This window comes from Sceloporus occidentalis, unplaced genomic scaffold (assembly GCF_023333645.1).
Source record: "Sceloporus occidentalis isolate IW3139 unplaced genomic scaffold, rSceOcc1.0.p SCAF_13, whole genome shotgun sequence".
In the NCBI taxonomy this organism is placed as follows: Eukaryota; Metazoa; Chordata; class Lepidosauria; order Squamata; family Phrynosomatidae; genus Sceloporus; species Sceloporus occidentalis.
The window spans coordinates 9,933,102-9,950,147 of NW_028316993.1; the positions used below are offsets into that span (position 1 = coordinate 9,933,102).

The 17,046-nt window shown below is 40.5% G+C and overlaps 1 protein-coding gene across 2 annotated transcripts in view; it reads left to right on the plus strand.

Annotated features, from left to right (window-relative positions):
- The window catches only part of APLP1 (amyloid beta precursor like protein 1), a 42,933-nt gene that overhangs the window by 17,218 nt on the left and 8,669 nt on the right, over positions 1-17,046 (plus strand). The window contains exons 9-15 of one of the 2 annotated variants that reach the window (XM_089478819.1): positions 1,505-1,663; positions 3,626-3,754; positions 4,157-4,256; positions 6,952-7,098; positions 14,733-14,756; positions 14,922-14,989; positions 15,509-15,577. In XM_089478819.1, the coding sequence (XP_089334945.1) occupies positions 1,505-1,663; positions 3,626-3,754; positions 4,157-4,256; positions 6,952-7,098; positions 14,733-14,756; positions 14,922-14,989; positions 15,509-15,577 (696 nt within the window). The remainder of the gene's footprint in view (positions 1-1,504; positions 1,664-3,625; positions 3,755-4,156; positions 4,257-6,951; positions 7,099-14,732; positions 14,757-14,921; positions 14,990-15,508; positions 15,578-17,046) is intronic. The other variant, XM_089478821.1, reaches the window with a different exon arrangement.

The window sequence follows — 17,046 nt, forward strand, 5'->3', positions numbered from 1 at the left end:
CTAGTTTAATCATTCTGTTTAATGCATGTCATTTATCTATTTATTTTTTAAATGTTTTAATTGTACCTTTTGTTTGTTTGTTTGTTTTTTAAATGCTGTGAAGCCGCTCTGAGTCCCAGTCCTGGGAAAAGAGCGGGAGATAGATAGATAGATAGATAGATAGATAGATAGATAGATAGATAGAAATGTTCTTGCAGCACTCTTTTAAAAGATTTCACCCAGGATTGTCTTTATGTGTTTAAATATTCTTTAATGTATGTTTACTGTAGTACTGTAATCTACTCTGCAAATTTATCTTAACTTTTGGATATTTTTAACTTTGTTAGCCGCCCCAATTGTTCTCAGAGGGGTGGGACACAAATTATTATTATTATTATTATTATTATTATTATTATTATTTCAGGTCCTTGAATAAATTTAAAAATTAATGTTTTTACTTTAAAACATATGGTCTGAGTTGAGACTTTTTTAGGTCTGACTTTTGTTGGATTTTGTAATTATTGAAGTTGGATCAACGCACATAAGGAAATGTTCCTCCCTTCACTGCTGGGAATTTTATACAGTCAGCCCCTCATATTTGTGGCTTTGATTTTTGAGGATTTAGCAATAGCAATAGCAAGTACATTTCTAACTGCTTATCAGTTCACTTAAGCACTCCCTTAAGCGATTTACAATGTGTAAGCTAATTGCCCCCAACAAGCTGAGTACTCATTTTAGCAACCTTGGAAGGATGCCAGGCTGAGTCAACCCTGAAGCCACTGGCTGAGATTGAACTCACAAACTTGTGGCTTGAGTGAGTGGCTGCAGTACTGACATTTAATCACTGCACCATGAATAATCAATTAGAGCTTTCTAATTGATTATTCATGGATTTTAGTAACATGCTTTCTAGCAATGTCTAGGTCCTCCAGTACAAATGTGCCAGAAGTTGATCATAGAGTCATACTGGAGGACCTAGAGATTGCTAGAGAAAGCACTTCTGTAGTCATTTGTAGATCCTCCAGTGTGATTCCGTGGTCAACATCTGGATATTGATGATAGAGTTTCGCTGGCAGACCTACAGATTCCTAGAGATGTGTTCTCTCAGGTTAAAAAAAAGTGTTGTTTTTTTTATTTGTGTTTTTTCCACTTTCACAAGGACCCTGCACTCCTAAACCCAGCAAATGTGGAGGGTCCACTGTATATGCACATTGAACACTATTGATCTGTGGGTTTATTCCCGAACCTAAAAAGCCATCTTGAGTACCAGAGGAGAAAATACATATAAATCAACATTTAGACATATTGCAGAGGTGGGCGACTTGTGGCCCTCCAGAAGCTATGGGACTACAGGTCCCAACATAGGCTATGCTGTCAAGGGCTGCTGGGCATTTCAGTGCAACAACAGCTGGAAGGCCCCAGGTTTCCTGGTTGTGGCAGCACCCTATGATCCCAGCTCAGCTGCTTGGCACCAGCATATTCATTAACTCAGTCAACCTTGCCTGGACTTTCTTTGTTTTCCCAGCACTTTCAATCCATCCTTCAGACACTGGAAGAGCAGGTGGCAAGAGAGAGACAGCGGCTGGTGGAAACTCATTTGGCCCGTGTTGTGGCACTGCTGAACGATAATCGCCGTGCAGCACTGGAGAGTTATCTGACTGCTGTGCAGAATGATAATCCCCAGGTGAGTACAAGTGTGGTGATGGAGTGCAGTAAGGGAAGCTTGGGTAAGGGCTCAGTAGAAAGCAGCTCAGGGCTTCTGTAATTTACTCATGAATTATATCTATATCACACATTTCCTCTAGTGAGCTCAAATATGCATATGTGGCTCTTGTGTGCCCCCCACCCCATTATCCTTATAATAATTCTGAAACATGTGAGGCAGACAGACCAAGAGTGACTGGCCCAAGATGACATGAGTGTCATGGCTCAGTGGGGACCTGAAGTCCCCATTTCTTTTCAATCTTTCACACTGGCTATATGTAATGGTGGGATACAGGCATGTCTCCTGTCTTGTGTTCATTTTCCTTTCTTCTGCTTCTTCATATAACTACTTGGCAATTGTTTCTTCCTTCTGGCAATTTGCAGAAACCATTCGTTCCTCTCTCTACCTGCTACAATAGCCCTTTTGTGCTTGTTCCAGCCATTCCTTGTTCGAATGACAGTAACCTCTTTAACCATTATTTCCTGTTGCCTTCACTCCCTTTAGTCCATGGTGGTGTTTTAGAATTGCAAGCTCAACAAGTTTGCCTGTACTCCAATTGAATCCAGGCATCTCTAGATGTTTGAGCTCAGTTTATAATAAGCCTGACTTGCTACTGAATCTTTTCCCTAGCAACCCATCCATTTTTTAATGCTTTACAAACATTTTCCCACAATGGTATCAGGCATACTTCAGAGACTGAAATGCCTATGGATATAGGTAACTTTGATGGCAATGTTTCCCATGCATCCAAATGTCCTTGAATGGCTATCTGTGTGAAGGGAAGCACCAATTTCTGCCAGGATACAGGGAAATAAAACTACTCATGGTTCCTAGATGCAAGCTAATCCATTTTGCACATCTCACAAAGAGGCAGCATAGTGTCCTGGATTAAACTATCTTAAAAATTCAGATATATAGGAACAGAAAAAATGCTCATCCCTTTTGTCCTGCATCTCATACATAAATGGTGCCAGGCAAGTAAGCTGCAAAGTATACAGATCAAAGTTTTGTGAAATATGACCTACACAGCATTTGCATAGGGTGCTGAACTCTGAAGCAGTGGTTGGAAAGGTTACTTTTGGGTAAGCAGTTCCAGAATCTCCCAGCCAGCATGGTTGAGCTGACTGGGGAGTATTTGATAGTCTGCCCTTACATTGGAAATAGACATAATTTATGGGGTAGGAAAAGCTGGATCCTGAAAAGTTGTATCTCAGGGGCAAATTACATGTTAAGTTGCAAGTGTTGTTAATTATTGTGCTTAGACTAACTACGCCTCTTCCTTTAGAAAAAAGCAGCTGCACAAGGTGTGTGATGATGTAGGTTGGGACTAACCTCCCTACCACCATCATTTTCTGTTACAAATCAGCTACAAGTCCACTTTGGAGGCACATAACTAGTAATGGTTATGACCCTTGGAACAAAAGCAGTACAGAAATAAAGGATTAAATCCTCCTCTTGTGTTCACTGTCTGAATCAGGAGAAGAGGACACCTGCATTTTATAAAGGAAGCATGCTAATTAATTCTCAAATAGTTTGGACCTCAGACCTGGATTTTAAGGAAGGGCTAAAGCTATAGAATAAATGTGGTCAACTTTTTAGTTATGTGCTGCTGTCACACTTAAATACCATTATTACCTTCATAAACAATGGTGACATAACAGCATATGCAAAACTTGGCAAGCAAGACACCAGCTTGTTGATGACGCCCCGAAAGGGGACCTATGCAGATGGTGAGCACGATTAAATGGGAGATGGCTCACGATGCATGGTTATATAGGCAACATCTTTCACTTTAGTCCACATTCTGTAGATGTCAAACATGGGTGTCAACAGGGGGAAAAGGTAAGTGTGAATATTGACTGTTCCCTGTGAGCAGAGAACAGGAGAGGAATGAGCAGCATTCACCTAAAAAGTGTTTCATGTTCTGTCCCTTTGACCCAGCCGGATCGCATCCTGGCAGCTCTGAAGAGATATGTGAAGGCAGAACAGAAAGATCAGCGCCACACTCTCCGCCATTACCAACATGTGGCTGCTGCCGATCCTGAGAAGGCTGAACAAATGAAGTTCCAGGTGTGAATTCCTTTCTTCTGTCCCATATGGTCCTTCTTCCCATTTGTGGCTTTGTAATTACGCTTACTATGGAAAAGAGTAGTCAACATGCAGCCCAGGGGCCATGTATTCCTTTCCCAACTTTTTTGCAGTCCTGGATTGCTTTCCTTAGTAAACACTAAAAAATGGAGCATAACACTCTTGGAAAGCTCCAGGAATCATGTTTTACTTTTAAATTTCATTGCATACTTCCTATTTTGCATTTAAGAGATGTGGTTAAAACAGGAGTTGGATTTCTAGCCACCTCCACTTTTGTGGGGGAGAGAATGGTGCAACCCACAGTAGGTCCTAGAAACTCTGAAATTTCATATCCCTGTTCTGTTGGGAGCAGTAATAGGTCCATGCTGGCTTCTTCTTCTCCAGGTGTACACACATCTCCATGTCATTGAAGAACGGATGAATCAGAGTCTGGCTTTGCTCTACAAGAACCCCCAGCTTGCTCAGGAGCTTCGAGGAGACATTGGTATGTACCCGAAATTCTTTTCACACCAGACTGCATCTCCCAAACCTTACCAATGCTCCATTGCTTTTAAACCAAGGATGTCTGACTGACTGGTTAAAGGGCCAGTCCTGCAATTAGCCAGAATGAGGCAGCCACCTCAGGCAACTGATCTGAGTATCATGAAAGGGCAGCAAATCATTAATTATAAAAAAAAAATGTATTTTTATTTCTAAGGGAGTGATGCTTGTAGAATTTTCTTCCACAGATGCAAATAACCTGACAGACCTTGGGAATTGGGCACCATGACCAGAATGAGGAGGCACCATTTGCTGCTTTGCCTCAGGTGACAAAATGTCTTGGTTTGGCCCTATTGGTGGCTTCCAGTCCCTGACTTGATTTTGGGTGCCACCTTACCCCAGACAGGAGAGGCATTGCTTCTGAATGGCTGCTTATGAGTGGCTTTGGCACACCCTTCCAGGGGAACCTAAACTTCCCCCTTCCTATTGTCCTTCCACTGGCGGGCAAAGATCTTTTTATAGTTCCTATTATTTCAGTGGGCTTCTGAAAACTGAGTGGGGAGCTCAGAGGAAGGCACTTTTAACTTTTTAAAAATATTATAACTTTTAATACATTTGCTTATATCTGTTTTTAATCTTGTTGTGTTTTTAATCATTTAACCTTGAGACCAGTGCTCAGGGAAAAGTGGAATATAAATCAAGTTTATAAAAATAAATTAATAAATAAAGATATGTAACCGATTCTAATCTAGTCTGCATACCACCTTCACTACCACAGGATTAGGATGAAAGGATACACTTGAATGGAGACCACTTGTGGGGGTTGGAGGCAAAGGCGTTCTCTTTCCATATAACCTACTAAATCAGAAGAAGCACCTTGCCCTCCTAGCTTGACAAGAGGCATAGATGGGAAGTCTACAGAGTTTTTGGTACTTGGAATAGGGCACCTCCTTTGTCAGAAACTTTACTGCTTTGAGCATTATACAATTTACCATTTACCACTTAGGTCCCTAGTACCATCTGAGAAGAAGGGGACTTACAGGTAGCAAGCCTATCATAGTCAAGGTGTCATTATCCCCACCCCAGTGTAGCTTGGCCCCAGGTTATCCAGCGTCCCAAGTTTAAAATGTTGGCTCTCCATGTTTTTAAACTGAATATAGGTTAGTCTGTAGCCTTGCTTTGCAGGAAAAGATTGAAGACCCCTTGCCTGATTATGAACCTGTTCAGATGTTGAGATTTTCAGCGATAGCTTCTTGAGATTTCTGTGACCTGCAAAGGCCTACTTGATGAGCATGTAGAAGAGGGCTTTCACCTGTTCCAAGACTGTAGAATACACTCCTCCAAAGTTGCTATCAGTTCCCGCTCTGCCTGTTATTAGGGAGAGTGTGAAGACACATTTTTGTATTCTTATACTCTTACGCTGTTTTGATTCTTCCTGATTATTGTAATGGTTTGTGTAAAATGTTGTTAGTGATGTTTCTTAGCTGTCATGCACATTATGTTTCTTTACTAAAAAGGTAAAGGGATAAAAGGGATAAAATATGATAGTGGTAGTGTTGGCAGTAGTACTAGTAGGAAAATAATAGAATCTAGAATTCTAGAATTCTAGAATCACAGAGTTAGAAGAGACCTCATGGACTATCCAGTCCAACCCCCTGCCATACAATAATACACAATCAAAGCACCATCCACTCTGTTTAAAAACCTCCAAAGAAGGAAACTCAACAACATTCCAAGGTACTCCACTGTCGAACAGTTCTAAATATCAGGATGTTCTTCCTAATGTTTACGTGAAATCTCTTTTCCTGTAGTTTGAATCCATTGCTCTGGGTTCTAGTCTCTGAAGCAGCAAAAAAACTTGTTCTATCTTTAGGAACCTTGGGGCATTTTTGCCACGTTTTGCCCCACGAGACTATTTTAGGCCCCTTTAAAGTCACTTGCAGTCACTTCCTGTTTCCTAAAAAAAATCTTCTCCTGGACCTAAAACATAAAGAATATGTCCCCCACATCCTTTAGAGAGCATTGGGGGACATTTTTTTTAAACAATAGGGGTGCAGCTGTCCAAGGTCTCCTGCAGGTATAATGTTGCCCCTTAGCCTCCCACATGTGCCCAACCCTGATCTAACCCAGGATTGCTTGCTCAGACTGATAATACCACTTCAGGGTCTCCTGCAGAGAAAGTACTTTCCCATCACCTACTATTCAGTATTCTTTTTTAACTGAAGATATCAAAAATTACACTTAACACCATTTGTATGCAAAGATGACCCTCCCAACTCAGCTGCCCCCCCCCCCTTCATTAAAAATTGAATTATTCTTTGTCTGACTCTCAGTCTTCTTTGTAACTTCAATAAATCCCATTTTGGGAGAAAAGCAGAATATAAATCCCATAAATAAATAAATCCTGCTCTTTTTTGTTTTTCACCAGGCCAGATTCCATTAACCCAACCAGGAGAAAGAGATTGGTTTCTAACATTATACTTTCACATAACAATGACAAGCAGCTCCAAATATGAGACACACATATACACATTCACCCAACAGCCTTTCTGGATGTTCCCTTTGTTATGTGGGTTTTAGGTAAAGGAAGAAACCTTTTTTTTTTATGTGGGAGGAAAAGACAGTCTCTGTTGCTAACCAAGTTAGAATCCTGATTCTTGGCTAGACCATAATTTACTCTTCTCTTTTTGTTCTTCTAGAGGAGCTGCTGAGATCAGAACGAGTATCAACCAGTGACCTCCTCACCACTTCCATCTCAGAGACACGCACCACAGAGGAGTTCTTGCCCATGGACAGTAGCGAGGACCTAGTTTCTGAAAGCCGTTCTTACCCTCATGATGGAGAAGGTGAGTGCACAATATCTGGATTAGATGCTTTTCTTTGCTTAGCAGAGCTGAGTGGTGTAGTCTGCTGGCAGTTTTTGCATATTATAACAGATTTGGAGTATTATCATGTCAAAGTATAAATGATATTCACTCCTGGAAAGTAGGGTGGCATTTGATTGGATAGCGCTACAAACATCAGATCTGGAAGCCATGCATGTGGCTTTTGGTCAGAACTAGAGAAAAAGGGAAGTACTGTACCAAAATAAAAGAGCAAGAAAACACAAAAACAAAAGAAACTCTCAAGATGATACTGAAAAATGTGGAATGCTTTACTAAAACAGTAAGTTGCCCAACACATCTCCTAATGTTGCTCTTCTGCAATAATCCAGCAAATGTGAATTCTTGTGCTCTTGAAGAAGGTTTCTACTGAAATCTGTTGGGCAATAAACTTTTAAATTGCATTTTCCAGTACCTTTTTGAGTTTATATTTTATACTTCTTCTTTTTTTACGTTACTCTGTTTTTATAGTGATGATGGTGAATAAAACTTTTTTATTTCATAGACATTTGTTTTTCAGTTCATTGAAATTTGGGAAGACATTTCCCAGTGGGAGAGCTGGCTCTGTCTTGAGGATCTGCTAATGATAATATCATGGCTAGATTCTTTGATTCTGCCTTTTCACTTTTGGCAAATACTTGCTGATTAAAGAGTCTTAAGAAACTCACCGTCTTTAGACTTATGTTGAAGCAGTAGCAGTAGCTGGAGTTTGTAAAATAAACCTTTTGCAGTTTAATATTGTTCTTCAGGGAGGGACCTGTTTGGTTTATCTCACATGAGACTGTTATACCCTAGTAAACTGTAGAGTTTTTAAACTGATTCTGCAGCTTCTGGTTGTACTTTAACCCCATTGGTTTAACCAATAAATTAATTTGACCTTCAAGCTTTTAAACCAGAGCAAAGTAGAAAGAAAACAAACTCTTTCGTGGGATAAGAACCTATTCTGCAGTGTCTGATCATCTTCTATTTTAAAGCTATATATGTTATATTGTTTTGAACCTGCTAGAACAGGTCTATTAAGTCAATGGGATTTCCTTGCATGTGAGTCATCATTGAACACTTGAGTTTTCATTGAACACTTGACTCAAAGAACCAAGTCAGTATTATTTGGGTGGCTATCGCTTATTTTTATATGTAATCATATCATGAATTTGGTAACATTTTGATTGAGTGTGTTGGTTTCTGTCAGTCTTTGATGGTCATATACCAGCCCATCTTTTTTGTTTTCCATGATACATTTTCTGAATATGTGAAAGTCTTGAGGAAAAGTTTTGTTTGGGATATTTTAGGGAAAGAATGTGTAGATGTAGATCTTTCTACATTTCCATCCTCTGTTTCCACACTGGCTGTATATTTCTCTTTTTAAAGAACTATACTCTTTTCCCTGCCTTCTGATTCTGCCTTTTGGCCATTGAAGCAAAGTAGAAATTAGGAGTTACCCCTTTGGCACCAATGATAGGATTTCCATAAGCTTTTGGACCTGAACATTTATTTTTATGCTGGACAAGGATTTTGGGATTTGTAAACAAAAACATTTGTACAGTTCCCTATTCTTGCCCTAAACCAATTGGGAATCTGGTTTAACCTGTTTTAGATTTTGTGCCTTTGGGGTTTAAGTTCACCCTGCTGTTGTTGTTGTTTTCAACACTACTGTGTTCACAAATAAATAGACCAAGAGTAAATCTATACATAGAAAAGTGAATGTGTGGATATGTTTAATATGTGTTTTCCAGTAACTCACGTGAACAAAGTTAATTATAACATTAACACCACCGATTTTAAACGTGTTTTATCCATCTATTATATCGCCTATTAATGTTCTCAAATTTAATATTATAAATGGATTTTTTCCAGTAACAGCAATAGCAAGTAGCAAGTAGATTTCTCTACTGCTTATCAGTGCACTTAAGCACTCCCTAAGTGGTTTACAATATGTTAGCTAATTGCCCCCAACAAGCTGGGTATTCATTTTAGCAACCTACAGAAGAATGCCAGGCTTAGTTGATCCTGAGCCCCTGGCTAGCACTGAACTCACAACCTTGTGGTTTGTGAGTGAGTGGCTGCAGTACAGACATTTAACCACTGTGCCACCAGGGCTCAGTAATACACACACACACTTATGTAGTAGTGGAAGAATGTCTGCCCCACTTTGCCTTTTGCTATAAAGAAAGGTTAGTCTAACAGTCTAAACAAAGGAGCCAGGACAATGGTTTCAAGGGGTTTACTAGAAGTCAAACTCATCCAAACATTTACGGTTCAGCAAATTCCTCACTTGCCTGGAAGACAATTTCATTGTCCAAAAAGGGGAAGAGGCAACAAGGGCATCATCCATATTAGATCTGATCCTAACTAACAAGAATGACCTGGTTAATGGAGTGCAAGTGGTGGGATCCTTACATAGAAGTGACCATGTTCGCTAAGAGCCCTGGTGGCGCAGTGGTTAAATGCCTGTACTGTAGCCACTCACTCAAACCATAAGGTTGCAAGTTCAATACCAGGGCTCAAGCTCGACTCAGGTTTGCATCCTTCTGAGGTCACTAAAATGAGTACCCAGCTTGTTGGGGGCAATTAGCTTACACTTTGTAAAGCGCTTAGGGAGTGCTTAAATGCACTGATAAGAAGTATAGAAATGTACTTGCTTTTTGCTATTGCTATTCTCCTGGAATTTGTTATACGGTGGAAAGGAGAAGACAAGCAAAGTCAGATACGCATTCTAGACTTTAGGAAAGTGGATTTCAGTAAACAACAAGGACCCTATATTGCTAAGTATTGTCTTGCACCATTCAAATTTACATTCTGATTATAATGGTTAAAGTATTTTTCAGGGAGTTGAAAATGTGCTGCATAATTCAGTTGTTATATAGACAATAATATAGACCTTTGGGATTAAAAAAAAAGTGAATGAGCAGTGAAAAGAAGCTAACAATAGTGGAAAGACATAACATGGAAAGCCACCATAGCAACCATAGTATCAGTAAACAGAAAAGAACTGTTTGTGGAGATATTCCAGATGTGGGAAAAGATGGTTGGTTTCAGTGACAGATTGCATCTGAGGATGAAAGGCTAATAAAGAGTTAGAAATGATGCTGAGGCTGCATCCCTGGTAGACTGTGAGATGATCAAAGTCCAAAGAAGCAGAGAGTAAAAGAGCCATCAAAGAGGGGGGAAATGAATTTCTGTTAGATTCAATGGGAAGGAATAATTTGGTTGAGAGGAACAATAGTTTAGTATTACAATGTATGCTTTTCATACTTGAAACCTCAGGTTCAGTCCCTGATTTCTCCAGTGGCAACAGGATCTGTATTGAAGTATTACTTCAATAAACTTTTAAAATTCATTATTTTATCTAAGCAGACAGTGGTGACCCTCACCTGGTTTAAGATACTTCCCTATGGGTTACTGGCTTTCCCCTAGTTTTAATTTTTAAAAAGATCAATTTCCGGAACCAGCATTTATAATCTCAGGTGAAATTGCTGAATATTTGGTGATTTACTGGAGAGCAGTGGCAGATCCCAGCAGGATGGAGAAGAGCAAATATTGCCCTCATCTTCAAAATGGGGGGGGGGGGGGGAGAGGGAGGGAGGACCCAAATAACTATTCCCCAGTCAGCCTAACATCAATACCAGGGAAGACTCTAGAGCAGATCATTAAACAGACAGTCTGTAAGCACTTAGAAAGTATTACCGTGAAGCTGGAGCATAATCAGAGGAGGGCAACTAAAATGGTGAAAGGTCTGGAAGCAAGGCCCTATGAGGAGCAGCTTAGGGAGCTAGGTATATGTAATCTGGAGAAGAAAAGGTTAAGGGGTGACACGATATCATATTGAGGGATAGCATATTGAAGTTGGAGCAAGCTTGTTTTCTGCTGCTGCAAAGACTAGGACATGGAGCAATGGATTCAAGTTACAAGATTAGGAACAAGTTCATGATGGTACATGCAGTTTGACAGTGGAATACGTTCCCTGGTGCTTATTGATTCATCTTATAATAAATGAATGCATAAGCAATAGCAGTGATGTTATCTCCTCAAGTATGCAGATTAGATGGAATGAAGTGTAACAGTTCCTTAGAGGAAGACAGTGACCTGGCAATAAAATAAAAGATGGAAGATATGTGTGGCTCAAAAATAACTGCAATGGGCTACACCTCTTACACTGGCATTAATGCCCACATAGCTTAGTCATAGGAACGTTATTCACAGTTAATGGAAAGGTGTCCTATTGAGACTAGATTCTTCATCATCCACTATTCCTATCAACATGCCAACATTTTTATCTATATGCTCATAGTCCTCCAGATGGCAAACCAGGGTGATGTGATGTAAATTCAGTCCCAATAAAAGAAAAGGCTACTAGGGTAGCAGAAGGAGATGCCCTGCCTCCTTTTCAAGAGAGCAGCTCCTCCAGCCTACTGAAAACATTCCACAGGAGAAGGAGCAGTCTGAATGGGATGAAGTGAGCCCTGCTGGCACAGTGGTTAAATGCCTGTAGTGCAGCCACTCACTCACAAACCGCAAGGTTGCAAGTTCAATACCAGCCAAGGGCTCTAGCTCGACTTAGGCTTGCATCCTTCTGAGGTCACTAAAATGAGCACCCAGCTTGTTGGGGACAATTAGCTTACACATTGTAAACTGCTTAGGAGTGCTTCAGTGCACTGATAAAGTGGCATAGAAATGTATTTGTTATTGCTTAAGTGCAGTGCCAGTGAAAATTGAGTGAAGGTACCTCCCATCAGCAGATCCCTTCTATTAGTTCAGATGCTAGATGCATTCAAATGTCTTTAAGGGGACTGACAAATCCATAGTGAATATTTCTGTTGGCTTTTAGCAGTGATGGTTGTAAAGGTTATTCAGTACTAACTGGTGAGGAGGACTGAAGAAAGAAAGTTACTGCCTTCTTGTCTTGCGTGCAGGTTTCCCAATAGACATATGGTTGGCTATTGAAGGATATAGGATGCTGCTAGATGCTGAATTACATGGGCTATTGTTCTGACCTGGCAGGGCACTTCTTCTATCTTTATTTCTTGCTGATGTGAGCAGTGTTTGCTCAGTGGTGTGTTGGCCACAGAGTTAATTAGAATCCTGTTCTTTGGTTTGTTGGAAGAGTCTATCTGGAAACACCAAAGGGAATATGTTTAATTTAGAACTTTTTCCCCCTGCTGTCATAATGCAACCTTCCCCGATCTGGTGCCTTCCATGTTTTGGAGTTCATTTCCCATCAGTCCTATCTTCCAGCATGGTCAGTAGTTAAAATACTGGTAACTATAATCTAAAATGACTGGAAAGTACCAGCTTAGGGAGAACTGCTAATGTTGTGCTGTTGAAAGTGGAATCACCCCTAAGCAGAAACAAAAATCAGGCTTATTTCTGCATCTCTCCAAATACTTCCCTGCTGCACCTCAGCCTCACCTCCCTTGCCCACCAGTAAACTGGTGGAATCTTGCCAATGTAAAGGTTGTTCTCATAGTGGCCTGCCACTGGCACAAAGATGTTGATGTGCCAGTCTTCTAATTTTTTTGTCACTGGTACAAGGAGATATAGCAATTTTCCTATCCCATTCTAGTCAATGCAGTTTGTTTTAAATACATATCTTGTCTCAGGATACTAGCATCCTTCATGGAGCAAGCTGAGATAATAAGTCTACAAAAGGGATTCTAGTAGTTTACTTGCATGAATGAAATAACGAGGTATACAGAAAATGCAAAAATTATTGCTCCAGAGCAGCAATTCCCTGTTTTGGACTTCAGCTTCCATAATTCCTGACGGTTGGCCAAGTTAGCTGGGCTTCTGGGATCTGAAATCCAAAACAAATGGAGGACTAAAGGTTGGGAACCACTGCTTCAGTGGGCTGAGACATGAAACACATGGCCACCTTATCTAGCAGTATTCTCTGAGTGTTGGTCCATTGGAAGCCCTCTATGGACAGGGCATAATGGAGAAGCTGTTCTTCAATGGCTGTCTCTAGAGTAGCTCAGATTTTAGAAATGTTAGAATGATGACAGTTCTTAGAATTCTCTAGCCAACATGGTCAGTGGTTATGCTGGCGGCAGGATTCGCAGACCTGTCATCCAAGAAAATAGCATTTTCAGGCTCTGGTATAGCTGTCTACTCACATGTGTTTCTCTGAGTACTGCATTTATGAGCCACAGGGAGCAGAGGCAAGTATTAAGAAACTGGTTGATCTAGTCTGGTATGTATGCCAGACATGGTTACCAGTAATCTGGTGATCAGAGAGATGGAATTTAGCTTTCACTGAGGCTTCAAAACATGATAACTTTCATGGTTGCTTTCCCATGCCAAGAACAGAAATAGTTTAACATGAGAATTAAGTAAAAATGATTCTCTTTTTTCATGCACAATGGAGCTCAATGGCTTTCCTGTATTTTTGGTGTTAGAGCAAATTTGTCTCCTCTTGACCTGTCTACTCACTTGAACTTTGAATGTGGAACCTTATTTAGAACAGAAGATTCTAGAACACATTCTAGGAGGTCACAGTTTGCTCAGGGCCAACCAATAGGTTATGATTAATTCATAGTGCACATCTTTGCTTCCAGTTGTGTTTAAGCAATGACAGATGTGGGGCAATTGCTGGATGATGGTGATGGGCTTTGCATTTCCAAACAGTTAGGAATATCATGGGGGGGGGGGGGGTACCATTAAAAATAGTTTGTACAATAGGGCTTTTAAAACCAATGGTCCCACCTATGTTGAGTAGTAATAGGGGAACATGGTCATGGAGGAAAAGGATAAATCCCACTATATACACACACATGTACACCTCTTTCCTAGTTTCCCTTTGCACCTGATGTTTCTAAAATTGGAAAGTGGGTTGCTATATATTACACAGAAAATATTACCTATTGGGTGGCCCTTAGATCTTAGGCCATAGATGAAGGATTATGTGACCCTCCAGAGTCTATTGGAGTGTAACTCCCATCGCTCCCCAATGAGTCTGTCACCTAGGGCTGATAGGAGTTGCAGTCCAATAACCCCTGAGGTCCACATATGCATCACCTGGTTAGACCTCTTGGGTCTCCATACAGGACTGTTGAATGAGCAGTTCTTTACAGGGAGGCTGCCTGTCTTTACTGTTTTTCTTTTTCAGGGAACACTTAATGACTGTCTAGTAAACCCCCAGCCTTCCCTCTGATACAGGTTGAGAATCATTTGCCCTAATTTAGGGGGGAGAAAAATGTGGTCCACAGGCTCCCTTTTGGATTTTTATAGCCTCCCAGGCTTCCCCAATACCCTGCAAAATCAAAAACACCATGCACCCTAGAAATCTTTTTCTCCCAGACATATACAGTATATACCAACAGCTCCAGAAAAACCAAAAAGCCACTACCAGAATCTGGAAATCATAACCAGAAATGATTTCCAGTTGTGATTCTCCACAGGTGTGGAAATTCCCCCCCCCCCCCCCCCTCATTTCTAGTAATTTGCTCTAGTTACCAGCTTTGTCTCCACTGTTTCAATGCCATGTTGTCTCTTTTTTCCCTTTAGTCTCAAAAATGTATTTCTTTTTCTGTTCTCTCCTCCCCGCTCGCTGTGCTTTCTGCCATGCTCTCTCTTTCCTTCTGGTGCTTTTTGGGAACGGGCAGATTCTGAACAAGCTGACAAGAAAGGTGAGTGTCTAGCTCTAAACTTGACATCTTCTTCCCTGGGCTGTTTTCATGGTGGGAGGAAGGAGTTTGGGGGGGGGGGTCAGTTTTGCTCAGAGGAGTCCAGATCAAAAGAAATGGGGGTACTCAATCTAACAATAAAAGTTAGAGGATTTTCTTTCTCTGCAGCTTCAGGACTGGCAGAATATGACTACCCAACCAGTGACAAGGCCTTGCTGTATGAATATGAACGTAAGGTAGGCTCAAAGAACTTCATTTGGCATTTGTTGGTTTTATATTTAATAATTACATTATAGCCTTCCTTTCTTCTGAAGGGCTTGGCATAGTGTATGTGGTTTTCTCCTTCACCCCACTCCCTATTTTAGCATCACAGCAGCTTTGTAAATTGGGATACGCTGAGAGTGGAGAGAAGACAGAACTGCAACTATTGGTAGATGTTTGAATAATTTTTAGTTCATTGAGAAATAATTCTGTCTCCCATCATTTTAACAATAATGACAACAAAACATGCCCTTCTATAAATAATTCTGCTGATATAAAGAAAAGCTGGGATAACTGATAATGTTTTTGTAATTTCTGTTTCGGTTCTGATAAAACAAATTTATGCATATAATTCTTTCATTATATATTGTTTGGTGGGGCAGGTTAAATACTAAAAGAGAAACGCACAAATCTGTATGTTTCTGTGGTGAGTACAGAGCCAACTTTATGGTTAATTAAAAGATGTTTCAAAACAAGCCTTTCCTTCAACCTAGGTCAATGTGTCTGCCTCAGATGTGAAAGGCATGGTGTACAAGTCCCAAGAGATCCAACGTGATGAGCTGGTAAGTGGCTTTGGAGCCAGCCAGAAATACCTGGTCAGATGTGCATCCAATCCCAGCTTCTTGTATTTGCATCCTTTGTCCGTAATAATTCAGTCATTCATTCACCCTCATCCAAAATCTTCCTTCTAAACACGGTTAGATGAGATACTAAACTTAGGGCCCAAACAGACAGGCCAAAATAAAGCTGCTTCGGGTCACTTTGGAGGTATGCTGATTAAATGATACATGCGTCCTAAGATTCCAGAAGCCACACCAAAACCATGGAGTACAGCTTTGGTGCAGCTTCTGGCCTCTTAAGATCTGTTTGTCATTTAAACAGCATACCTCCGAAGTGACCCGAAGCAGCTTTATTTTGTCCTGTCTTTTCAGGCCCATAGTTATCTCTAGAGTGCCAGCTTTTAAAAAAGAGGTTGGAGGGTAAATGGGCTCTAATCTCCTGTAGGTCCCAATTAAAGAAACTAGATCCTTGTTAATATTTGGATGGAAGCCTTGCAATGAACACCAGGTGCTCTAGAATATATATATATGTCACAGGACAGAACTGGTAAAACCACCTCTGAGTGTTCCTAAGAAAATTCCTTGTATATTAAATTCTTGGGGGTCAATTTGAAAGCGCGCGCACGCACACACACACACACACACACACACACAGGTCCCAAATGGGGCTACAGATGGGGGCAACAAAGAGCTAGCTGTTCACCTCATGGTCCATGCCATGTTTATGAATCGAATCACCCACCTATATATTGGCCTAAGGTCAGCCTCAACACAAACATCACATTTAGTTGAACTGGGGGAGGTGCTAGTAATTTTTCATTATTAAAAAAAATAATAAATTGGACAACTCAAAACATTTCCTTCCTGTAGTACCCTCCAGTTCTTCACTCTTTTATGATCATGTATAGGAATGGGATCACAACTTCATCATTCCTTTAAAAACAAACACAAATCTATTCCTGAAAGCATTTTTGTATTGAAATAATGAAAGAGCTACCCTGAATCAATATTAGCTTTCATCTAGTTAAGCTGAAGCCATGCATGGAAAGAGTGGTGTGTTGGTATCTTGAAATACCCTGTCTTGGAAACTAGTCCCTAAGATCTTTATGTGAAGTATCTCATGGTGGAAAATATACCATAATACCACTTTTGCAAGAAGCAACCTGGCCTCTTTAGTGAAAAGGATCAGCTAGGCGGTAACAGGAAATGGTTCTGCCTAAGCAGAGATTGGAAATGGTACTCTTTAGACATCAACTCCCCAAATCCCCCATCCAACACAGTAACTATTCCAAGCTCTATACCTGAGATTTGAAAGCTGCCTTGTATCATATCTATCCCTCTAATTCAGTATTATCTGCACTGACTAGAGGTGGCTCTCCAGAGTTTCAGACAGAAATCTTTCTTTAACCCTAACTAGTTAGTTAACTACAGCTATACTGTAATTACTACAGTTATAGTAGTGCTGCAAAGGA